The 25968-nt window shown below is 48.1% G+C and overlaps 1 protein-coding gene across 2 annotated transcripts in view; it reads left to right on the top strand.

Moving 5' to 3' along the window:
* The window catches only part of Zdhhc14 (zDHHC palmitoyltransferase 14), a 262492-nt gene that overhangs the window by 201990 nt on the left and 34534 nt on the right, over window positions 1–25968 (top strand). For both annotated transcript variants that reach the window (XM_021186298.3, XM_021186296.2), the window contains exons 4-5: window positions 18086–18223; window positions 20680–20728. In XM_021186298.3, coding sequence (XP_021041957.1) covers window positions 18086–18223; window positions 20680–20728 — 187 coding nt within the window. The remainder of the gene's footprint in view (window positions 1–18085; window positions 18224–20679; window positions 20729–25968) is intronic.

Below are 25968 nucleotides of genomic sequence, written 5' to 3'. Positions count from 1 at the left end.
TGGCTGAGCTTTGGTAGATGCTGGCTGGGCTTTGGTAGATGCTGGCTGGGCTTTGGTAGATGCTGGCTGGGCTTTGGTAGATGCTGGCTGGGCTTTGGTAGATGCTGGCTGGGCTTTGGTAGATGCTGGCTGGGTTTTGGTAGATGATGGCCAGAGCCTGTCAGACCTCTTGAAGGCTGGTGAGCATGTATGACTCCTTATCCTGCTGTCTCCACCTGCAGCTCATGTTACACTCATTCTCATTCACTGAGGAACCCACAAAAGCCCCTGATGCTAAGCTTAGGAAAAGCCCCTTCTCATGGCTGAAGTCTGCTGGTCCAGAAGGTCCATATCCACTTTCAGAGCCCTAACCAGAGTCTGATCTTTCTTGAGGGGGACCAGGGTCTGCCTTCCACACATACACTGTGGTGTGAATACACCCGCCACCATAAATAAATAAATAAAGTAAAGAAAATATCATTTAAAAATACCTTAAGTTCATTATTTTTTTCCTTTCTTCCTTTCCCATTTCAACCTAAGCACAGAAGAGGAGCACGCAGCTTCTTGAGGGTGGGAGGCTGGTCTCAGTCTCTCCTGCAGTGTCCCTGGGGTGGGCAGATCCTGGTGTCAGTGGCTTGGATTAAGCCTTCATTACAAGAGAGAAGACAGTATGTGCGGCTGCCTTGTGCCTTGTGCGGCATTGGCTCTGATCAGGATCAATGGACCACCATAGCCAAGGGCTAGTGCCAGCGCTGTCGATGCGTCCTGCAATTCCCAATTATCTTTTCTTGTCCCTTTATGTCACTCAGAAATACTGGGAAGAGTGGGCCATGGTGACGCATGCCTTTTATCCCAGCACTCGCAAGGCAGAGGCAGGTCAATCTCTGTGAGTTAAAAAGCCAGCCTGGTCTACAGAGTGAGGTCCAGGACAGTCAAGGCTAAATAGAGAGACCTTGTCTCAAAAAAAAATAAAATAAAATAAAATCGAAGAGTAGAAAAAAAACCAATACACCAGGGAGAGGGGGAGCATAATGTTAGGAAACTAGAACCTTCCCACAGGTGAATATTTGGTGTTGTCACAATTGAAATTGGGACTTCTTTCCAAGCACCAAACACTCTTAGGATGGCTTGTGTTACATGCCTTCCCACGACAAGTTGGCAAAGCTGCTATAGTATTGGAGCATAATCTTGCCTTTGTGGAGTTAAACTCACAGCGTATTTAGCAGAGAGATGTGACCTTTGTCTTATGGTAAAGGTGACCAGTTTCCTAAGGATTTATGTTAGGGAAACCTTACCTCCTACCCTGCCTGATTTATGGGTTGATTTTTCACCAAGGAATTGAATGAAACATGATGCGTCTTCCCATCTCTGGTCACTTTGTAGCAGAATAAAAAGCCACTGGTATACATGCCCCTGGATCCGTGCACACCGAGACAGGCAATGGGTACCAGGGCTAAGGACCCCTTAGGACTATGAGCACAGCCAGTGAGCACCGTGTATACTCACCCAGTTATGAACCGTAGACTGTCAGTTGTGCACCTATGCTAAGTGGATACGGGGAGACAGTTGGTGAATGAGGGTCTCACCCTGTGAGCTTACAGGTAGGGCTGCAGACACAGGACGTAAACGCCACTCTGGAACACACAGGCCATGTGGGAGCATATGAGAAAGACATTCAGCACTTAAGAACAGGCATCCATCCAAGGGGCAGGTCCTGGTTAGAAGACAAAGGGAGGCAGGTGATTTCAAAGACTCCACTAAAAGCTAGGTCAGGCTGTGAAGGAAGACCTGAGACAGGCAAACAGGCAGAGCAAGGAACCAGAGGCTCAAGGCACAACTGGCTGAAACAGGGCAGGGAGGAGGCAGGCTGGGGAGGTTCCATCGTACCTTGAGGACAAATGATCAGTGACCTCATGTGCGTTTCAAAGTGTGCCCTGTGTAGACACTGCAAAGCAAACTGTAGGATAGAGCTGGAGGTGGGACCCTGGTCACTGAGCAAGGATATACTGTAGAAGACCAAGGTAATAGTTGAGGTGTGGGGAGGCCTGGGTGGAGCCCAGAAATTTATCAGAGGCGGATCTACCGGGGCACAAAGGGGATCATTCCTCTGACGCCTAGATTTTAACATTTCCCACATGTAAGCTTAAGGCTTTAAATCCACAGGCGTTGAACCTGCAGCCTCTGGGCCTCCTGTATCCCAGGATAGTCATGAATATGGAGCTTTTATAGGTTACATGGCAGAATCAAAGGCCTGGGTACCTTGGCTTTAAAAAAAAAATAAGGTAAAGTTTCTGTATGTTTAATGTGTACTAATTGCTGGCCTGAGTCTATAAAATACAGATGTCCACCTGGACCCTGGCCTGTGGCAGCGTCAAACTGATGTGAGGTCCCAAAAACAGGATGAGCTTCACAGAGCCAGGAGTATGATACATGCTGGTGCCTGGAAAGTCAGACACTCAGGAGAGGGAGGCAGGGCAAAGAGCTGGATGTGAGATGGGAAGTAAGGGGAGAGGAAGCAGGCAGGCAAGCGTGGGGTGGTGTGTAAGGATGCTGTACGTGCAGTCAGAAGCCAAGGAGCAGAGGCCTCGGGAAAACCCAGAACAATTGAACCAAGAGGAACCCCTATAGACATCAGGGGCCATTTTTAGATGGGGACTCCACAGAGCTATTCAGCAGTTACCCCTAACCAGTTGTCTCTCTGTCTTAGGGTTTCACTGCTGTGAACAGACACCATGACCAAGGAAAGTCTTAAAAAGGACAACATTGAATTGGGGCTGACTTACAGGTTCAGAGATTCAGTCTATTATCATCATGGTGGGAGCATGGCAGCATCCAGGCAAGCATGGCACTGGGGGAGCTTAGAGTTCTACATTTTGTTCCGAAGACAAACAGGAGAAGACTGGCTTCTAGGCAGCTAGGACAGGGGTCTTAAAGCCCGTGCCCACAGTGACATACTTCCTCCAACAAGGCCACACCTATTCCAACAAGGTCAGACCTCCAGATATGTGTGCCACTCCCCGGGCCAAGCATATTCAAACCACCCCACTCCCCATCACCAACACGGTAGCCTTGTCTTTTGCTCAGCTGTGTATAGTTTACCAGGTGGCGTGGTGTCATAAAGAGCATTAACAGGTGTTTGGTGAGCAGGGCAGGCTTCTTGATTGTCTTAAATCAAAAGTGTTACAGATGCCACAGCAGAAGACCTCACTGTGGGCTCTCTCCTGAGCAACAGCTTCCCTTTGCTGGGACCATAGAAGGGAATAGCGGCAGACACATATGAAGTCAGAGGCAGAGCCCACAGAGAAGCTGAGTCCTTCTCAAACACCCAGGGGTGGCGTTAGAGCACAGAAGTTGGACTCTGAGTAGCGCTTCAGCTAGTATGAATGGAAAGGAGAACTGTAGATGCCCTGGCACCATCGTGAAGCCACAGTGGAAGAGCTAGATGGTCTGCGGACTCGTCTCCATGGAGATAAAGAGCATGCTCACACGCTCACATGCTACTTGGAAGTGTTCCCATACCTATGGGGATGGATCGTCATGGTGCTTCACAGAGGAGGCTGCAGACACTCCCACAGATCCCTGGGACCATTGTTGTGGTCCCAGCAATGACCCCATTCATCTTTGCCCCACAGTCAGATAGGCTTAGTGGACCTTAGCTAGGATCAGAGCCAGGAATCTGTACCCTGAGTAGAAGCAAACTGACCCATTGAAGTTTTACTGAGCCTTGTCCCTGAAGGTCTTGTGTTTTAGGTGTCTGACACTCTGAGTCTCTGGGCAGCTCCTGGAGTCAGGGATGTAGCTGAACACCCAATAAGAAGAGGCAGGGCTGACACTATTGTGGATGCCGGGAAGTGCTTGCTGATAGGAGCCTGATATAGCTGTCTCCTGAAAGTCTCTGCCACAACCTGACAAGTACAGAGGTGGATGCTCGCAGCCAACCATTGGACTGAACACAGGGTCCCCAATGGAGGAGTTAGAAAAAGGACCCAAGGAGCTGAAGGGGTTTGCAACCCCATAGGAAAAACAACAATATCACCCAACCAGACCCCTCCTCCCCAAGCTCCCAGGAACTAAACCACCAACCAAAGAGTACACATGGAGGGACCCATGGCTCCAGCCACATATGTAGCAGAGGATGGCCTTGTCAGGCATCAATGGGAGGAAAGGCCCTTGATCCTGTGAAGGCTCGATGCCCCAGTGTAGGGGAATGCCAGGGTGGGGAGGCAGGAGTGGGTGGGTGGGTGGGTGGGTGGTGGGAGCACTCTCATAGAAGAAAGAGGGGGATAGGAAAGGAGGCTTGGGGGGAGAACCTGGAAAGGGTTTAACATTTGAAATGTAAATAAACTATCCAATTAAAAAAAAATAGGCAGGGCTGAGATCACTCACACTAGAAAGGTAGGACCACTCACAAGAAGCTCTAATCTTGGACCCAAGAGCTCAACCTTTGTTGGGGTGCCAAGAATAGAACTGTCCCTTTGGGGATATCTGTACCCCGAATGCACAGTTTGTTCATTTACAGCATGAGACTATCACAGAGGAGGACCAGAGGTCTCCCCATGCAGAGCCAGCTCTCTCTCTGCCCATCATCTAATGATCTGGGAAGCCAACACATTATTAGACACGAATTGTAAGTGTCCAGTGGGAAACCCACCCATCCACAGAACCAGAAGTACTGACCGACCGGCCCTCTGGTCTTTCTAGATACGCCTGTCACATTTTCTCATGTAAGACTTGGACCCTTGTCTATATGCACTTTTAAGACCTGCTTTCTTTTAAAATTTTGTTTGTGTGTATGTGTGTGCCTGCGTCTCTGTGTATCCACATGTATGCAGATGCCCCTGGAGGCCAGAAGAGGGTGTCAGATTCCGTGAAGCTAGAGTTGCAGGTAGTTGTGGGCTGCCCAGTGTGGGTACTGCGAACTGAACCCAAGTCCTCTGCAAGAGCAGCATCTTTGCAGATGCTGGGCCATCTCGCCAGCTCACGTCCTTAGAGGGCCATAATGATTTAGCATGGTACATTTGCATTAAATTTTACACTGTGTGATATCTGCTGTAATCAGTGCGTTTATTTGTTTGTTCATTGAAGTTATTTTAGACAAAAGAACAAGACTAAGGCACAAGGCCCGCATACCTGCAACAGAAATGTCTAAAGCACAGAATTTCTGGAGCTTTGGTTCATCCTATCTGGGGTTAATGTCCACGCACAGTTCAGAAAGCTGCTATGTGCAAGGCTTGTATGTACTGCTGGGTCTGAGCCAACAGTGGGACGACCTCTGGCCAAGTGCTTTCTCACTTTCTCTGAAATTGTCTAAATGCAGTCAGTTTTAAAAATACTTTTCTTCAACACCCAGAAAAAGCCAGAGTAATTACTCTACTGAGGTCTGTTTCTGTTGGCCAGACTCCCCGACCCCCACCTCTCCCTCCCTCCCTCTCTCTCCCTCCTCTCCTGCTGCTATGTCTTTGGACTTGCTCTGTCCCTCTTTCTTTATGTATGCTCTGTGGCTGTGTGTCACAGACTGGACTCAGCTCTGGACACACCCCCTCTGCTCTCTCTGAACACTTTTTAACTCTAGCACAAATCTCTCTCCCAAGCTCCAGACTTGGTAGATGTGGCTGATACCAGATACTTCCACTTGCAGAGACATAGATGCCTCGTATCCGTCTTCCCTGGTGACATACTGAATGTCAGTGTTCCTCAGAAAGTCCCAGGGGACACCTCTCTACTGCACTCTGCTCACCTGACCCCTCTCCACATCTTGGGCTTTCACTTATCAGGTAGACCCCCAATTGCCCATCTCTCTCTCTCCCTCCTTCCCTCCCTCCCTTCCTCCCTGCCTCCCCACCTCCCTGTCCCAGCAGCCCTGGGCTACCAATAGCTCTTACCCACTCTCTCCTAGAGAGCCTCCAACACAAATCCCTGCTCCCCACACATCTCTGCTTCTGTCTGACACTAGAGTAACCACAGCCAAGCAGAATCTAGCCACTAGTCAGGCCTTCCACCTGTCTGAAGGACCGTGAGCCGTATTAGCATCCCACAAGCCCTATGTTCCAGCTGGGTAGGCACCATGTCTAGCCTCAGCTCCTAGCCTCAGCCCCTGGCTCCTTTCTCAGGTCCACATGTTGGTATACATTGCCCCCAGGAGGCCTCCCAGACCTACTCCTCTAGCCCCTTCCTATACTCTTCCTTAATACTGAAGACCTGTGCTGTTGCGGCAGATGTGTGCACGAGCTTATTTGGAGATTGTCTCTGCCCCATCTGCATGTAAGCTCTAAGAAGCAGGTTGTTTCTCTCCAAGGTGGCAATTCCTCAGCAGTAGCACTTATGAACAACACTAGCCCAGGGGGGACTAAATCAAGATTCCTCTTGGAATACTATCACCACCTCTGTCCTCGGCTTCTCTTTGGAGAAGAAGGAAACATTTGTAGACTCTGCTGCTCCTTCAGCTCTATAGTGAGGTCTGTGCTCTATAGTGAGGTCTGTGCTCTATAGTGAGGTCTGTGCTCTATAGTGAGGTCTGTGCTCTATAGTGAGGTCTGTGCTCTATAGTGAGGTCTGTGCTCTATAGTGAGGTCTGTGCTCTATAGTGAGGTCTGTGCTCTATAGTGAGGTCTGTGCTCTATAGTGAGGTCTGTGCTCTATAGTGAGGTCTGTGCTCTATAGTGAGGTCTGTGCTCTATAGTGAGGTCTGTGCTCTATAGTGAGGTCTGTGCTCTATAGTGAGGTCTGTGCTCTATAGTGAGGTCTGTGCTCTATAGTGAGATCTGTGCTCTATAGTGAGGTCTGTGCTCTATAGTGAGGTCTGTGCTCTCAACTGGGAAGAGACAAAATTCCCTTCACCCGTGCTTCCACCATCAAACCTCTGAGAAGGGCAGGTTAGGTTTCAGAACTGGGGAGACAGCTAGCTCACTGGGCCAGGTACTTGCCACATAGGCCTGAGGACATGGGAGTCTGAATTCAATCCCCTTAGGAAATATGTCTTTTAAAAAAGTTAGCATGGTGACACATACTTGTAATTGCCCAGGGCTTAAGAAAGGAGCAGAGAGAAGCCTCGGGCTCACTGGCCTGCCAGCTATGTGTGGCAAATTGTCCAGAGAGAAACCTACCTTAGAAAACAAGACAGAGAATAAAGAAGACCCAAAGCTGACTTCTGAATGTACATGCACATGTACGTGTACACACACACACATCACACACACACACATCACACACACACACATCACACACACACACATCACACACACACACATACACACACATCACACACACACACATCACACACACACACATCACACACACACACATCACACACACACACATACACACACATCACACACACACACACACACACATCACACACACACATACACACACACATCACACACATACACACACACATACACACACACATACACACATACACATACATACACACACATACACACGCACACACATCACAGACACACACACATCACACACATCACACACACATACACACACACACATACACACATACACACACACATACACACGCACACACACACATCACAGACACACACACACATCACACACACACATCACACACACATCACACACACACATACACACACACACACACACACACACACACACACATCACAGACACTCAAAGCATATATGTTTTTAAGTGTTAAGTCTTACCAGTATCCCTGCTCTCCTTGCAGGATGGGAAAGACATGAAGACCACTCACAGACTTAGGCCTGTTCCAGCACAACTTAGCACATCTGTATTTACTCAGCAAATAGTTTAGGGCCTTCCCTGTGCCCTAAAGCAATAGCTTTCATCCCTGTGTTTTCCTGCAGCTCATGGTAAGAAATACAGTTTTCAGTGGGATCTCAGTGAGCCCCGTTCAGAGATGAAGTCTTGAGAAGGACTGCTTACCACGTGCGCTAAGCCCAGTGCAGTTGCTTGGTTCTTTTTGGTGCTGCTCCTGACCCACTAACTTACTGACCCATTCTACTACTTGACCCTGACCTTTGGTTAAAAGAGCCTAGGGTTTAAAGGGCAAGCAAAACCACTTCCCTTCGAAGTAAGCTTCTTAGTTCTACCAGGCAAGCCACAGTGCTTACCCACCCGCAGCTGGGCTTCACAGCTGTTCTCCTGAGACCCAAAGGATGGCATATTAGCATGCCACACTGAAAAAGGCACCTGCTGGCCTGTCTTCTTACAATAAAACAATTTTAAATTAGGTGTTGAAATAAGTCACTTCAATTTCTATGATCTACGCTTCTAGGCCTGTAATTCTTGGCCCTGGTGTCCAGGAGCAGGCTGCAGGAAATGTAGATTCCATTGTAGGGGGCAGGTTGAAACAGGCCAGTAGCTTTCAACAGCTTTTCAAAGTACTAGGAAATGGAAAAAAAAAAAGCTGTTAAGAATCACGGCCATAGAGCTTAAAACAGTTTCCAGTACTATAAAAGAGAGCAGAGGAGAAGCAAGGTGGTCCGGCCTTTTGCTGACTCAATTCTCTGGGTTTCATGGTCTCTCCTGACATCCTATTCTTCTTCCTCTAGCTGGATGGCCTTACTGGCTATGGCAAAGACAGCAGCCAGAAGTCTCCCCATCCCAGGTCCAGGGAGCCTGCGACTCGTAGCTTTGAGAGGCTGGTGGTGAATTCCAGCTGAGCAGGGAGGGCTTTATCCTCCTGCCTCAGACTGCCCCTGTGGACCTGCTGCTGGCTGCTGTTAGGTTTAACTCCTGCTCACAGACTCCTCACTATGCTTTGGCCTAACAAACCCTCCCTGAACCCTTTCAAAAAGCCAGCCGGACCTCTACATGTTCATCTGCCACAGCGCAGAAAGCCATTTCTGGACCGTTAAACTGTGACTGGCTCCAGAGGTGTACAACATGTCCATTCTCGCAGTCCAACCTGGATGTCATGTCCTTCTGGAAGCATCTCAAAGTTCTGAACAGCTTTTATAGAAACTGTCCCATGATTCCATTCCACAGAGGGGCCCCATAAACTACACCACTGCCCTTGACCATGAGAGAGAGCCTTCTGCCTGTTCTTTTGGAAGCCTTAGTTTAGAGAATTAACTGAGCTCTCCTGCCTAGACCACAGTGACTCAGTGGAGTTTTTGCAAGCTTTCTGTGACCAACAGGAGACAAAAACAGTACCCTGTGTTTAGAGTCTAAGACGCCTGCAGAGGCCCAAGGCTGCTGGCAGGACTACTTTATGTGCGCAGTTAACTCTGACTGCTTTTAGAGCCACCGATTAGTTCTGGGCTTCACCTGGGTCTCCTGGAGCTTCAGGAGTTTGGTAGGTTCTTTATAGTTCCGCTGCTGAGGCCCACCAGAACTTCCACGTGTTCTCAGAGCAGTCACAGTTGACTTCAGTTCTTAAAATGGAGTCACAGTATAAGAGCTAGGAAGAATTTTGGGTGACATTTCTCAACAGGCAAAAAGCCAGGACCCGAATTCAGGACACCAAGTTAGAGACCCTTGCCCTTCCAACAGTATAATAATGTCCAATAACAGCGCAGACCACACACATCCTGACCTCGACTTGGAATGTTCAGGGTTATTATGACAAACTTGTACTGCCTAACTACAAATCCACCAGATTTTTGTAATTGTAACTGTTGTTATAAGTTGTTTTTATAAGCAGTGGCCCAAAGTAAGTGAGGAAAGCCAATATACAGCATAGATAAAGGTGGAGCTGTTATGGTTCTATAAGGAAGAGAAAGCAAGATGTGGGGGTTACCCATCTGGAAACCTGGTCATCAGGACTCTGAGCAACACAGACACACAGGAGTGCTATCATCTAGAAGAATCACCCAGGCAACGCAGGCCAAGAAGCTAATGAGATCTCATTTGCATTGAAAGGTTCCCCCTGGCGACAATGTGGAGGCCCACACTGAAGGGGGGTGCTTCCTGGAAGAGGTGACAGTGGTTGTCTTAGTCAGGGTTTGTATTCCTGCACAAGCATCATGACCAAGAAGCAAGTTGGGGAGGAAAGGGTTTATTCAGCTTACACTTCCACATTGCTGTTCATCACCAAAGGAAGTCAGCATAGGAACACAGGGCAGGAACTTGGAGGCTGATGCAGAGGCCATGGAGGGGTGCTGCATACTGGCTTGCTTCTCCTGGCTTGCTCAGCTTGCTTTCTTATAAAACCCAGGACTACCAGCCCAGGGATGACACCTCCCACAATGTCCCTCTCTCCATCCTTGATCACTAATTAAGAAAATGCCTTTCAGCTGGATCTCATGGAGGCATTTCCTCAAGGGAGGCTTTCTCTCTGATAACTCTAGCTTGGGTCAAGTTGACACACAAAACCAGCCAGTATGGTGGTTCATAAAACAAGACACATAGGCTCCGGTGAGCCTCAGAAACAGAAGGCTAGAAAAGATTAGAAGTACATTTAGCAGCTCCTGTTGATAGCCTGGGTATAAGGGATAATCAGGCATAAAAAAATGAATACGTTCCCTCCAGTGGGTACCTGGGTGAATGGGGCACTGCAGGCTATATGGGAAAAAGAACCAAGAAGGTGGGTGTAGGACATAGGGCTTTTCCCCTTCTGGGCAGGAGGAATTTAGACAGTTAGGTAAGGATCAACCAATGTGTAGCAGAACTTCACACTAAGTCCGTCCTTGGGGTATTGGACTGCATTTCAACCTAGGCAGGATTGGGGCCAGGTTAAAGCTCTGCAGGCACATGTGTTGAGAAACTGTGCTCTGGTTGGTCTTTATCTCGGGTCTCTTTCTGCCATGCGGCAGAAGTCTATCACTCAAGGGCATGTGCAATGATTGTTCCTGTTTGAAGGGGGTGGTCCGTGAAGTTCCGATGCTCCCGGGATCTAAGTGGTTTAGGTTTAGGACGGTGACTTTGGGCGCCTGTGGCGGATGTTGTGAGGACGATGACTTTGGGTGCCTGTGGCGGATGTTGTGAGGAACAAGACATTTTGAAAGGCTGACAGTAAGATAACTCGGTCAGCCTTATCTCCATTTCTCAGCCCAGAACAGGATGAAACAGGTGAATGATCACCGAGCTTAGACAGGGTGGTCCTTGACTGATCAACACGCCCACATGTTAGAGTCTGACCTCAGGTTCTAAGGCAGGGGAGACAGATAAAAGATGAAAGCAGAGACCCCAGGCTTTTGTTGTGGGAGTCAAGGGAGGGGGAGGGGGAGCAAAAACAGCTTCTGAACAGCTGTTTCAGTACGAGCTGCATCAAATGCCGGCCTCCCCAGAACCTCCTTGTCCCTTCTAGAGACACACATTTATTACCACTGGAGGACTGGAGTTGAAACAGACAAACCCAGACTGTTTGAAAAGACAAATGGATAAAATTAGGCCTGAGCGATGACTGGAAGGACTGTCACTGTCCATTAGTCAAACTCCTTTAAAACTCATGTGCAGAAGAGACCTAGCAACCTGACTGGTGAGGGGAAAGCTGGCTGGAGCCCGTGAGATTGCAGGGATGGGGAGGAGAGGACCACTTTAGAGCGGTCCACACAGCTGCCCAAGGTGATTCCATAAAGGCAGCAAGTCTACATTTACTAAGTGCTTTATATTGAAGGGGTTCAGTTGTAGTTTGGGGGGTTTTTTGTTTTGTTTCAGTTTTTGTTTTTTAAGAAATGGGTTTAAAAGCCAAAGAATCTTAGTTTATAAGATACTGGAGAGATGCCAAGATGGTAAATCCCATACAGGCAGTGATAAGATGTGGTGACTTTTGGCATTTAAATTTCCATCCCAAAGATATCACTAAATGCCTTTGGAAGTGAAGATGTTGCGTCCCATCAGAAGCCCTGTAATAATTCTGTAAAGCTGTCTATTAATTCATAGGGTTTTATTTTCCAACAAATTAGATAGGATGCATTTGGGGAAGGGGGCTGAGTAAAGGAGGTATGGGAAGAAGCCTCCTTCCCGAGACTTACATGGTTGGCATCAGACCCCACTCCCACTCAAGCTCCACAGACCCAGCTATAATGTGCACCAGCAGCTCTGTCAAATTCCCATGGCTGCATTAGAAGTCTTCACTTTCCCCGTGTTCCCTGGCTGAGAACAAGGCTCCCTTTCTCAATGGAGGGTAGAGGCCTCTAGATATGGGCTAGTGTTTACTGCTGAAAGAATCACGCTGCCCCAGTACAGCAGTGAGCCTTGCATCCTAGCTCCTGGCTCACTGGACCTCCAGCCCTCATGACCCTTTGAACGGCACAGCCAAGCGGCTGCTTCAGAAGACACAAACTAGCTCCTCGACCAGCAGAGAACTGGTATCAGAGACAGCCCCGGAAAGAGGCGCAGAATGTGGATACGCACCGGGTCCTATGGCCGCTTTCCCCAACTGTAAAATGCAACAATAATATTGAGCCCTCAAAGCACTGAGTCTAACAACGTTAGATAGTAAGAGAACTAAACGGTAAGAACCAGACTGGAAAGATGGCTCCGTTGGTAAAGTGCTTGCCTGGTAGGCAGGAGGGCTAAGTTGGGTTCTTGGCATGTATGTAAAAATGGTAGACACGTTGGCTATGTTTGTGTCTCAGTCAGGGTTTATATTCCTGCACAAACATCATGACCAAGAAGCAAGTTGTGGAGGAAAGGGTTTATTTGGCTTCCATTTCCATACTGCTGTTCATCACCAAGGAAGTCAGGACTGGAACTCAAGCAGGTCAGAAAGCAGGAGCCGATGCACAAGCCGCGAAGGGATGTTCTTTACTGGCTTGCTTGCCCTGGCTTACTCAGCCTGCTCTCTTATAAAACCAAGACTACCAGCCCAGAGATGGCACCACCCACAAGGGGCCTTTCCCCCTTGATCACTAATTGAGAAAATGCCTTACAGCTGGATCTTGTGGAGGTGTCTCCCCAACTGAAGCTCCTTTCTCTGTGATAACTCCAGCCTGTGTCAAGTTGACACCCCAATCCAGCCAGTACAGTTTGTAATCCCAGAGCTGGGATTGTGGAGACAGAATTCCCAGGGCTTTCTGGCCAGTCAGCCTAACCTCAGTGGTCAGATCCAGACCTCTGAGAGACCCTGTCTTAAAAGACGGTGAACAGTATCTCTTAGATGACACCCAAGGGTGTTCTCCAACCTCCACATACATGCAAACACGCACACACGTGTGCACATATGCACACAAGCATGCACACATATAGACTAGAAATAAATAGCACAAATCATGCTAAGTGCTTTGCACAGTGCCTGGGCTCTGGCAAGGTGGGGGCCAAAGCTGTGTCAAAGCACGAATGGTCTCAAAGTGACCGGGCAGGGGTAACTTCCCAGCCTTGAGTGCAGGGGGGGACTGTTAACAGCTTAGATCTGGATGGAGATAGAAATCCTTTAGTGATGAAGACTCGGTCCTCGAATCCCTTGCTAAGCTAAATTCTCTTCTGTCCCTATAGGGTTACTTTAGGAGTGCTGCGTTCCCCCTAAGGCCAGGTAATGATGTTTGTCACTGGATCTCAATATTTTCTCTAGAACACAAAGTACATTGCAAAGGGAAAATTCTTCTGATTTTTGGAAATAAAAGAAGCCTGAGGTTTAAAGAAAAGCAATTTTCCACTTCGAATCTTTAAAAACATTTAACTTAATTTGGATGTAATTAACATTTAGATTAGAAGCTTCAAGCCTCCACTGTGGTTTCCCTCTCTTGGGTCTCAGGCTTCTCAAGATGCTCTAGGGGACTAAGACTGCTTGAGCCTGTACCTCAGAGAACGAAGGTTCTTCCTGGGTGTGATGGCAAGGGCCTTTAACTCTAGCACTCTGGGAGGCAGGGGCAGATGGATCTCCATGAGTTCAAGGCCAGTCTGGATTACAGAGTGAGTTCCAGGACAGCCATGCATAATGAGACCTGATCACAAAGAAGGAAGGGAGGGAGGAATGAGGAGAGAAAAGAAAAGAGAAAAAAAGAATGGAAAGGAAAAATAAAAGCTCTGAATTCTAGCTCCAGAGCACCCATGTGGACCAAGGGCCACATCCGTACAGCACTGAGTTCCACGTTGAGGCTTGACAGGTTCTGTTCTGTTCTATTCTATTCTATTCTGTAATGTTCTATTCTGTTCTGTTCTAAGACCAAGTTCCTCCAGGTAGCCATGGCTATCCAGGAACTTGCTCTGTAGACCAGGCTGGCCTCAAACTCACAGAAATCTGCCTGCCTGAGACTCCTGAGTGCTGGGATTAACAGAACTCCAGCACCACCCCAAAACCTTTTTTTTTAATTCACTCTTTTCCCTGGCTTTCTTCAAACACAACTTTTCCAAGCACTTTTTAGTCCTTAATCCAGAGACTTTCCAGTCTCTATCCAGTGTTTCTATTTCTAAGGTGTCTTTCATGCCCTCCAGGTCTTCTTTAAATCACAGAAGAGACTAAGTAAGTGTCTCAGCACCAAGTCTCAGATCCAGCGGGGCCACCATTGGTTTCCAGGCCGCTAGCTTTTCTCAGGGCTTCCTGGTCTATGTCACGGAGAACAGGAGAGATGGCAGAGGTGTTTCATCCATAATAGGAAGTCATGCTTCTAGCTGGACCTAAGTGTCTGGAAGCTTCCTCTAATCATACATAAGGCTGTAAGGTAGGACCCCGCTTCCTTTTCTTGAGTGGTGTCCCCTTGGATAACGTTCTTTCCTTGCTTCGGGAGCTGAGGCAGGTGATGTGGTACCTACCCCTGCCTCCTCCAGATCCCACTCTAAATGGAGCCGCCTGCCCTCCCACAGTCCCTGGGGTTTACCCACAATTACAGCTGGCTACCTGTTTGACCAGTGCACTACCCAGTCCCCTGACCTCTCCGATCATTCCCTTGTGTTTGGCTTTCCTGGCATCTTCCCTTCCAACACCCTTGTTCAAGTCCATCAACTGCCCACCAGGTATGGCCTCACTCCTGAGCCTGCTACAGGCACTGAAAGTCATTTGTTCCTGTAAATAATGCATATGTCATACAAGTCTTCTGAGTGTGAGGGTTATAAAACTGATTAGAAAGACCCCATTCTGTCCTCGGGGATCATGAGGTGGGGGTAGGATAGCAGAATAAGAAAGAAGCAGCAGAAAGCTGTCCAGAGTATGGTCAGGATGGCCCCGGCCAGCTAACATCATTTTATAGAGTGTTCTTGGGTTTCTAACCGCGTCCTGGTGATACATAGATACATTCAGTCACCTGGTAAATATCTGTTGGATTAGAGCCTCGTCAGTATTTTAGCAGATGAGAACACATAAAAACTAACATGGCTTCCAATGAAAGTGGGGCAGCGCCCGTGGGACTTGCTCATTGGTTATGTAGCTGGAGAGGGAAGGATGAGGTCAGCAGTAGAGTACTGGTTTCTGAGTTAGGTAGCTGGCTTGATAGTAGTGGAGAGGGGCTCATACTGGGGAAAGAGCAACAGGAAGTCTAATCGCAGAAGGCATATCTGAGATGCTAGCCAGATCTAGCAGGCATCCATCGCTGAAGGTAGGAAGTGGCCATTTTGGCATTGTCAACATGCCGTTGGCTCTTGAGCCTTCAGATGAAAGATTTTACCCATGCACAGAGTCCACAGTGAAGAGGAAGAAGTATGCCAAGCCTCTCTAGCTCATGGGTGGTGCAGGGGAAAACAGAAGAGATGTAAGCTGTAAGCTCGGTGTTGGGGTAGAGGGGACGGCAGGTTCACAGGCCCATGATACCTGATTTCTTCATCCCCAGAGAGGCCTGGAAGCCTCAGACCCGGTAGCCACTATGAACACTACATCTGCAGAAGACACGAGAGACAGTCCATGGAGAATGGCTCGGTGCGCCTGCAGTTTTAGTGGGACTTTGTCCACCGAGAAAGTTTCAACAAGACACAGTTCTAAGGGAAATGACTTATAGGCCAGGCTTTGGGAGAGCCATGCCCCAAGCCCAACCTGAAAGTGCTAACTTCCCAGAAGCCTTCAGGAGACCACAAGACTCAAAGGGTCATCCTTGGCTGTCTGTCCTGCTGTCAAGAGATCACAGCAGTGTTGTTTGTGGCTAGATTTAAAGATTTCTGAACCAAAATCAAAAGGCCTACCCTGTGGAAATGGGTCACACGGAGTAAAACCTTGTCCTCTGGAGGCTTCTAGATGCCAATGGCTCCTCTGTGCCTTGCATGTGGCTTTTGCTGAGAGCCATTTTCCCTCCCTTCCAAAGGCTCCATCTCTATGCAGGATTTGTAGAACCAGGCATACCACTGAAGGCAGAGTCTGGCCCAGCGTGCTTATCAGCTCCTGGCTTCTGCTCCCACTCCCATTTTCTATACCCAGCTGTCAAGCACCAAGCTTCTGCTCCCACTCCCATTTCTATACCCAGCTGTCAAGCACGAAAGTAGTTGCTTGAAATAATAGCCTTATAGTCTTGGGGAAAATCTGGCTGGTCCAGATATTTCCTCTGTCTTTTGCATCCTTCATCATGCGGACCTGCTGTTGTATAGGTGGTGGACTGATGACTTAGGAAAGATGATGTTTGCTTGTTTAATTTTTTTGAAGATGTTTTTAGGCTCACAGAAAAAAAAATGGAAAGCAGGGTACAGTTTTCATCTACCCGCCACCCCCTATGCACACAGCATCCTTACCAGAGGAAGCATGTCTGCTAGGGCTGACAGCTCTGTGTTGATGTAATGTCAGAGTCTGTGGCTTACATTAGAGATTAGGGGCCCTGTGGTCTTGAACAAATATCCAGTGACATAATAGGTATCTATTAGTACCCAGCACAGACTGCCTGCATAACTCACCGTCCCCTAGCCACAGTGAGGCAATTTTTATTGAAGGGGTTAGGGGACAGTGTGTGTTAATGTGGAAATCCCAGGGACAAACCAGTGGGTCATCAGCTCTGTTCCAGGCCACTGTGCTTAGAATTTGTCCTGCTGTCCCCTCTTCTTATTCATGTTGCTTGCAGTCCAGTGTCCCTTCCATTTCCTAGATCATGAACCTTACCCAGGTGTCCTTGTGCCTTTTCAACAAATGGCACGTAGGGGTTCGAGTCCATGACCAGTGGCTCCTGAAGCTGACCACCTTGCTCACCTCTGTTATATTTTATTTATAAAGTCACACTTGGTAGCACAGTCCCTCTATGTTTTCTGAAGCCCAAACAAATAAAGTATGAAAATTAGGTAGGCAGAAAGCAGGGGAAAGAGCCCGAGTATAAAGCTAAGTTGGATGCTGAACGTCCCCCAGCTCAAAGGTGGTCTAAAGGGAGTGGGTGGTCAGGATCACACAGAACAGTCAGTCTGCATGGGAGATCAGCTGGGTAGTAAGTGGAGGCACTTTGCTCATAAGAGGAAGAACAGACCATAAATGTTTTGCAGACATTGAGTGAATTCCCCCAAAATGAGAAGCCTTGGTCTTCCACTTTGGCACAGTGGAGTAATGGCGCACAGTACCCAAACATAGCTTGCTGCCATTAGGAAAGACCACAGGCAGTGTATATGCTAGATGAAGCATCTCCAAAGGGCTGGTCTCAGGGCTAATTGTTCTGATGCTCAACTGGCTGCCTCTGCACACACTCTCCCATCTATCTCTTCATGCCTCGTTTTGCTTGTCTCTAAGATACCATAGCGACATCATTTCCTGACATCATTTCCTGATAGGAATGTATTAATGTACGTGACTAGGTTTAGTTAAGGGACTATAACTGGAGTGGGAAAACAAAGGGTTGTCCTCCTGTCCTGCCCGAGACCCTTTCAGACTCTTTCTGTGACCATTTACTGTGTCATGGGCCACCCAATGACATAGCCAGCCCCAGCCCCAGCCCCAGCCCCAGCCCCAGCCCCAGCCCTGCCCAGTCCTTGTCATCAGATAGTGTTGGCACCATTTAAGGGAAGATTGTTCTGTGAACACAAAGGTTCTTTGTGAGGAAGAATCAAGTCTTTACTGCTGAGTTTGAGAATATATGCTACTGTTTCTTTCAGTAACCATTTGAGAGGAATTCACATCTGGTGTTTCAAAACACCTGTGTTCTGTTGAAAGAATAATTATCCTCCTGCAATGTCTCAGTGTTAGTAAGGTCCTCTCTGAGTTGTCCATTTGGAAATACATAATCCGATATTGTTCTGCTATATTATTGGAGTATCTTGGGAGGGAGGGGCTCCCTCGAGTAAACAGATATCTTATTAATTAAATTCCATTTTTCTTTTCTCTGCCTCTCATTTCAGAACAGTTTGATCACCACTGTCCCTGGGTAGGCAACTGTGTGGGGAAAAGAAACTACAGATTTTTTTATATGTTTATTTTATCCCTGTCCTTTCTGACAGTCTTTATATTTGCATTCGTTATCACACACGTCATCCATCGTAAGTATGCCTGGCGGAACAGGTGACGTATGTAATCATTTGCCTGACCTTGGCTTTTCTGATGTGATTCTGAGTTACTATTTCTGACCATTCTGGCTTTCTCCCCATCCCCCAGCCCCTCCTCCCTTCCAGTCTACTCACTCTGGGCTTTACTTTCTCCATCCCTCTACATCCCACCCCCCTCCTTCCTAAACCCCGTCCCTCCAATGGCAGTTTCCAGATGATACCTGGACCAGGTCCCACTTATGCTAACAAGGCATCACACTGACATGCCTGCCCTCTCCCACCTCAGTGATGTCTGCTGGGGGTCCCCTGAAAGGTTCACCCCTCCGTTTTGTACAGACATAATGATAACTACCGAATAGCTGAATCTGCTCCCAAATGACCCGTGGTTTAAAAATATACATCCCTAGAGGAAGAATATGTCATGGTGTCGACTGACCCATGGTTTAAAAATATACATCCCTAGAGGAAGAATATGGCTGGGGACAGATACTGGGTTTTCTCCTCCACACATTATATATGTTCAAAATATACATCCAATGAGATCCTCATTTCCTGCCAGAGTATGAACAGTCTCTGATGAATAAAGAATGTGGCTTTTTTTTTTAACTTAGATTTGAGGGTAAGTGATTTTAACCTATTTGCATAAGAATGCAGCTTTTTTTTTCCTCATTCACCATTGTGAAGTTCGTACTGAGCTGCTTTGTCTCCAAGTTATTCCCTTTCCCACAGCTGGGGATGGTGAGAAGGAAGTTAATTGGTATTGAGCTACAAATCTAGACCTTTAAACTTCCATTAGAGTGTCACTGCCCACATTAGCTAGCAGTTCTGCCTCTCAGCCATTCCCAAAGTAAAGAACCCATTAGCAAGCACACAGCCTTGCTCTGGTGTGTTTCTGGAAGTATCTAAACAGAGCGGCTCTATTGTCTTCCCCTGCTGGTGTGGATCTCATGAATGGAGCAGGCTAAGGCTCTGTAGATTCCATTTCCCTCTCCTCCTGTTTGGGTGGAGTCCAGGGATGGACTAGGGAAGTAGGGGGTCCAGAATGGTTCCCAGTGGTCTCTAAGCAGCAGTCAAGTGTAGCCATCAGCTACCCAAAGGACTCACAGCTCTTCTAATCTCCAGGCATTTCTGATGTAATTCTCTTGTCCAGACGGGACACAAACCCGGAACGCATGCCTGAGAGTCTAAGTCAGTGGGTTTGTGGAAGAAGCTTGGTACTCGTCGGAGTCTTCTTCCATGCCTGTTGGAGCTGGTGCCAAGGTGGCTTTGCAGAGAACCCCCCTTTCTTGGGGCTTTTTGAATCCCCAAATGGCAAAAGCAGAGCTGGTCTGTAGGTTCACGCACAAAAGCAGCAGAGAAAAAGCCAAGGGTGTTAGGTTTGTCTTGAAGGAAGTGATTGTTCACCTGGGCAGAATGAGCACCAACACTCCGCACACACATGATACTCAGGAATAGGGTTTTTTTGCCTTACATTCTTTTATAAATTTTATAAACTTTCTTACGAAAAAAAAAAACTTGCAGATAAAAAAAAAAATCATGTGGCAGAATTAACCAGGGTCCAAACTCTGTGCCGCACCATGAATCTCCACATGGTTGAAATAGGCACGACTTACAATCTCACATCCTTCAGGGAAGCCCAGGCAGCTTCCGGTTCACGCTATCAGGTTGCATTCCGAGCCTCACCAGAGCTTTCCGCCTACTTTTCCCTTGCTCAATCTTGTATATAAACACCAGGAAAACATATGCACACTTGTGCAGTTCATCACACACGCACACACACTCATAAACCTCACAAGCTTTCGCACGTACACCTGGTCACATGTCCTCATGCACCTGCACACACACACACACTAAAAACCTTTAAAATTTGTTTAAAGTAGGATGTCATTATATCAAAAACAAAGCCTGATCTCTCTTCTCATCAGATTCAGCTTAACTCAAACTCCCCCAGTGTGTCCTTGCAGGACAAGGGTAACACCATCACCCAAAAGGCGTCAGTCAGTGAACTTTATCTCTGTTTATTCTGGTTAGCAATAACTTCCCAGGAAGACTCACTGGTCGCTAAATTCCTAAGACCTCTACTACCAAGAGTTAACAAATGTAGGCAAAACAGAGGAAACTGTGTAGGATTTTGTTTTCCTGTTAAAATGAGAAGAGCACAAGAGCAATCAAAGATATAATTTATGGGAGAATATACAGATACACATCTGCTTTCATTGAAGAAAAAAAATAATGTCCTGCAGATGTTGGTTCTAATTCTGAATCTGCCGTCTTCTGGAAACCATGCTCTCCGAGCAGTGCACTGGGTGCCTGCCCTAAGGCTTATGAAATACAAAGATTGTTTAGTGGGTGTTGAGACACTTGCTCTTCTTCTGTAGATAAAAGCATTGAGCATGGGGGTGAGGAGGGGCTGAGTGTCTGAAGAGTAAATCTTGGCTTCATTCCCACAGGTTCACAGCAAAAGGGATTCCTCGATGCCCTTAAGGACAGTCCAGCGAGATATCCTTTCCGGTGGCTCAGGGGGGACTTTGCTCGTGGAGTCAGTCTTTCACCAGCCCCTACATTCTTTATTTATTCTTACCTCTTTAGTTCTCTGGATTTGGCTTTTCTTCTCATGCGTCACACCCTCAGTGTGACTTACTGAGGCACTGGGAGCCTCACAGAACATTCCCTTGTCTGAGGAATGGCATCTGAACAGTGAGTCTCCAGGTGGCTCCCGCAGCCCTGTCTAAACTGCAGAGCTCCTTAGCTTGAAGGCTGTGTATGGAGTTTTATCTGCCTCTCCCACCCCAGAAGCCAGCTGAGATTTGTGCTCCAGCAGGTTAGGCTGAAACGGAGCTGTGAGCCTGCCTGATGTCACTGTGGTTAGCAGATGCTTCTCACATTCATGGATGCCCAGGTGTGAGTCTGTCTGGGGCATGGGGCACCAGGTGAGAGTCCTGGGCTACTCGGGAGACTCTGGGGTACTTAACAATGTTCCTCTGCAAGTGCAGGAACCTGTATTGTCTCTAGACAGAACTCTCTTTCACAAACCTGCAAGGTTAAGTCATTTAGATAAACAGGGGCCATTTCCCACCCTCCCAAACAGCGCATATATTCATGCACCCCGGTATTATGAATCTTAAAAGAAAAAAAAAGTTGGTGTATTAAGTGCTGTGTGGCTTCTGCTGAGTGAGCCCAGGCTTATGCTGATTTGCTGTGGAATCACACAGAAGGGCCTGCTGACCTAGCTCCTCAGATTCAGCTCCCCTTCTCCTCACATAACAGGGTAGAGCGCATCTGAACTGCTCATTAATTTCAGGAGTGGTTTTTAAAGGTGGTATGGTAAACATGTGCTTGCTTTCTAAAGTAAAGCCATCTATGCTGCTGAACCCCGGAATATAGAATGAATGAATGTGTGTGTGTGTGTGTGTGTGTGAGAGAGAGAGAGAGAGAGAGAGAGAGAGAGAGAGAGAGTTGGGGGCAGGGCATATTTACACAATAGCATATTATCTCCTCCTGGCCCTGCAGAGCACTGTGGACTGCACAGGTGGCTGGATTACCAGTCATCCTCGGTAGTCAGCTGGTAACTCGTTAATGGTGTCTGTGTGGTGGAAAGAGACTAGGGAATGCTGATAACGAGCAATGGGAGGGGATTGAAGAATAAATTCCACGTGTTCTATCTCCTGTTAATGATCCGAAAAACTGGAGTTAGTTACAGGTTAGCAAGGAGAAAGGATAGTTCATGGGATCAAGTGCTCACTGAGCTGCTAAGAACACGTTCATCAAGGGCTAGCATCCCTTGTTCCTTCCCACAGCACCCAGAGGGTGACCAGCTTCAACGGGTCTTAAAGTGAAGCTTGGCCTGTGTCCCAGGAACAATCACATCTAATAACAATAGTTCTCAACCCTCCTAACGCTGCGACCCTTTAATACCATTCCTTGTGTTGTGGTGACCCCCAACCATAATGTTATTTTGTTGTTATTTCGTAACTGTAGTTTTGCTACTGTTATGAATCATAATGTAAATATTAATCATAATGTGATTAATATCCAATGTGTAGGATGTCTGACCTGAGGCCCCTGTGGGACTTGAGACCCCAGTGGATTGAAAACCACTGTTTTATGAGAACCAACCCCAGGGCTGCTGCCAGTGTGTGGTGGGTGAGTCTGACCTGTAATGCTTCCAGAGCTGTCCCTTGCCTGGTGGTAGTGCTACCTACAGCTCACCCTCTCTAGACCTTCAGGCTTCAGCACAGGCGCCATAATGCTTCCAGAGGAAGGTCTGAGCTGGATTGCCTGAGTGTTGGACCAAGGCTCGTGCATGCTGGCAGGTACTCTAGGAGGAGGGGATAACTTGTCTTTTCAGACTTTTGGTGACTTCAAACCTGGTCTGACCATGGCCTAAACATACCTTGATGAGAAATAAGGGCCCAGGCAGAGGCTTGACATAGCAGACTTATTCTGAAAAACACCCAGCTAAAAACCAGTGTCACTGAGGAAGTGAGAGAGGAGGGAGGCGCATGGACCTCATAGCTAACCACAGCACCTTACCGGAAATGTCAACGTGAATGATGGCAGTGTTGACCAATGACAGGCAGGAATTTAGGAGAAAAGAACCGCCCACCAGCCTCAACAGTGTATAGGACCACTGTAGCCCACTAAGAGTGGACAAGGAGGGAGAAGAGGGGGTCACAGACAGCCTGGAATGGAAGGGACTCGGCAGGCCACATCCCAGTCAGCATCCCCACCTCAGCCCCTCATCCTCCTTTGTCTTTCCCATCTCTTCCTGCCTCCCAAGGCTGCCCACCACTTCAGGGCCTCACTTTGATTTTTACATCAAAGAAGCAGAGGCTTGGGGGGGGGGGGTGTAGAGAGAGAGCGCGAGAGAGAACGCCTCTGGTCAGTAGCCAGCTAGGTAGCTGCTCCTACCCTACTTTTATGAGATCCCCTCCTCCCTCAGAAAGAGATAAGGAGAACCTACTCTAAACACACAGGACCAGGCCTTTGCATGTCCAGCCAGTTGGGTCCAAGCAGAGGAGAACTACAGGGCAGTTTGTCCTGTAAAATTCCTTTGATGAACTCCTACCTTAATGAGCCACACCTGAGGGTCACAGGCTGAGGACGACAGACCCTGGCCTTTGAAGCACATTCACTCCAGAAGGGCCTGGTCTATGGTGACAAGACAGTGCATGCCTCATGCCTGCTTCTTCTCCCTCTGTGACATCAGCAGGCCTGGGTGTGTAACGTCATAGACTGTGCTTAGGTGAGGCAAGGGACAGATTGGAAGCACTGTGGTGATTCCCGTCTCTGAGGCAAAATACCTCATGAAAGTTCTCTGTCTGGAGTGGGGGATGAGGGGGGGGGCACTTTAGCTCACAGCTGTAGGGGTTTGTGGTTGAGGTTCTTCTCATCTTCAAAGAACAGGAAGCAAAATGAGGACCAGAGCAGAGTCTGCCTCTATCCCCGCCTCTATCCCCACCTCTATCCCCGCCTCTATCCCTGCATCAAGTCTGGCCCCCTTCGCCTGTCTCTGACATTTAAGCCCCAGGTTACCAAAACTTCTGCAACCCCCCCCAAAACGTGCCACTAGCTGGAAACTGAGCTATAGGGGACATTTCACATTCAAACTATAACAGGAGGTCATAAGGGGTGCCTTGGAGACAAAGGGTCACAGGAGACAAGGGAGATACTAACATTGAATAGATTGAAGATAAATGGTAAGTTCTGAGATACAAAGAAAACTTCATGGATTGATTTCACGTTTTCTCTCTCTCTCTCTCTCTCACACACACACACACACACTTTATCACCCCACAGTAACTTCAGGGGTTCCCCTTTAGTTACCCACTTGTCAAACAGAAGGAGGAAAACATATGGAAGTCCCATCCCACAGGAAAGGCCACTGGTCAGACATCTCAGGGAGCCATGCAGCGGACACTTCCTCCAGTATCCTCATGTTCCCAAGGGCAGAAACCCTTGGGAGTGTGTGCAGGGAACACCAGCATACCCTGGGCTTCCCTGCAGAATCCCCCAGAGAGGAGACCCCACCATATGCCATCACACCACTGTAGCATGGCATTAACATCTCATTAAAGGGATTACAGTCATTTGTAATCATGACTTATTGTTCGGGGCTCCCCAGATGAAAAGGATTTCCTGCGGTTGGTAAATCAAGTGGCAGTTGATTCTCGAAGGCTTTCTAGAAAGCCTCTTTCTCTCCAATTTGCATTCATTTCAATGCTTGCCCGCCTGAGAGGCCTCCACAGACTAATGGGCACTGGTCTCTTTTAATGGCATTTACTAGAAGGTTGGCAGAAAGAAGGACACCATGTGGCGCAGTGGGAAAATAATGAAGCTTTGGCCCTAGCTGGTGGATGGTAATGTCCAAAAGACTACAAGAAAATCAGCACAGATGCCCTTAGTGTCATACTCAGCCGCACCGACCTGTCCAGCAAAATCCAGGGTCGTGCCTGACACTACCTAAGCAAGAGCCACAATCTCCCCCACGCCAGCCCTGATCCACTCAGAAAAAGAGGCCAGTGCCTTCCCACCACCCCCAACCGATGAGAGGAAGGGAGGCCTGAAGCTTAAGCCTCCGATTACGTTGCATAAGATCGTAGTGTGGATAGGGAGTTGATTACGGTTGAAAGGTCTCTTCTGGGAAGAGTTACAATGAGAAGAAAGGAAGGGTTTTCCTGACCCTTCACTGTGTACACTTCTTGTCAGTCTTTGTCTGTCCTTCCAGAAGGTCTTACGGAAGTTGGAATTCATGCTTGCACGCTCTCACATATACACCTATATGTGGCTAAGAAGTGGCTGGCACATTACAAGGACCCTACTCTTTGTGTTGTCCCACAGTTTGGCTTTGTTTTAAAATATTACAAGGAGATAAATCCACCTTGTTCTTTTTTACCTCCCTTCTAAATCTCCCCGCACAGGCAGCATGTTCTTTGGGTGGATATTCACATGCCTTCCTTTCTGTCCTGTTCTAAAGGCGAGATCGTAGAGCTCAGAGCAGTGGTACTCACTCACCTAGAACCTGAATACTTGGGAAGCTGAGCTTGAGGACAGCACCTTTGGGTGGGCGACCATGGCAGGCAGCACCCACAGACAAGGAGTGGGGAGGGTAGAAGCCGTCCAATAGGGAAATTCTCAGGAACATGTTTTTTACCTGGTGAGATCCCAAAAGCATCTTGGGAATGATACTGGTCCATGGTCGCCTGCCTCAGAATGACACGTCCGTTCTCCCAACTTCGTGCTGTGAGCCATGTTGGGACTTGCCCCGTCTGTCCCAGTGCCATCCCTTACTCTGATGACTGGCAACGTCTCCGTGCCCTCACTCAGTGGTGGTTCTTGCTCGGTTTCCCACTGCTCTTGTACAGCTTGTCACTAAGTGGCCTCCTTGGCAGCCCATTTGTCAGACTCTGCTTCTTAAAAAGCTCCCTTTGGGATGCTGGTGACTCCCGCTCTGAATCTGGAACCTACACACACAGGAGAAGAAGGTCTGAGAGGAGGACTGTGGGTAGATGAACCTGTGAAAGAGCCACTTCCCCTGTTCACGGGGTCACTCGTTCATGCAAATGGCCACCATCATGGGCCGGTGGCCAGGTGACAGCACAGTTGTGGTTTTCCTACCTGCAGGTAGAACCATCCATCTGAAGGAGACCTCGACAGTACCCAGATTATGAAGGAGCCATTCCCGAGAGGTGTGCCTGCTTCAGAGTAGGCTGCCAGGCAGATAACAGCCACAAGCCACC

The sequence above is a fragment of the Mus caroli genome, unplaced genomic scaffold (genome assembly GCF_978045245.1).
Source record: "Mus caroli unplaced genomic scaffold, Mus_caroli_1 scaffold_18, whole genome shotgun sequence".
Taxonomy (NCBI): Eukaryota; Metazoa; Chordata; class Mammalia; order Rodentia; family Muridae; genus Mus; species Mus caroli.
Note: the sequence above shows the minus strand (reverse complement) of the source record. Positions and strands in the feature narration are given on the sequence as shown.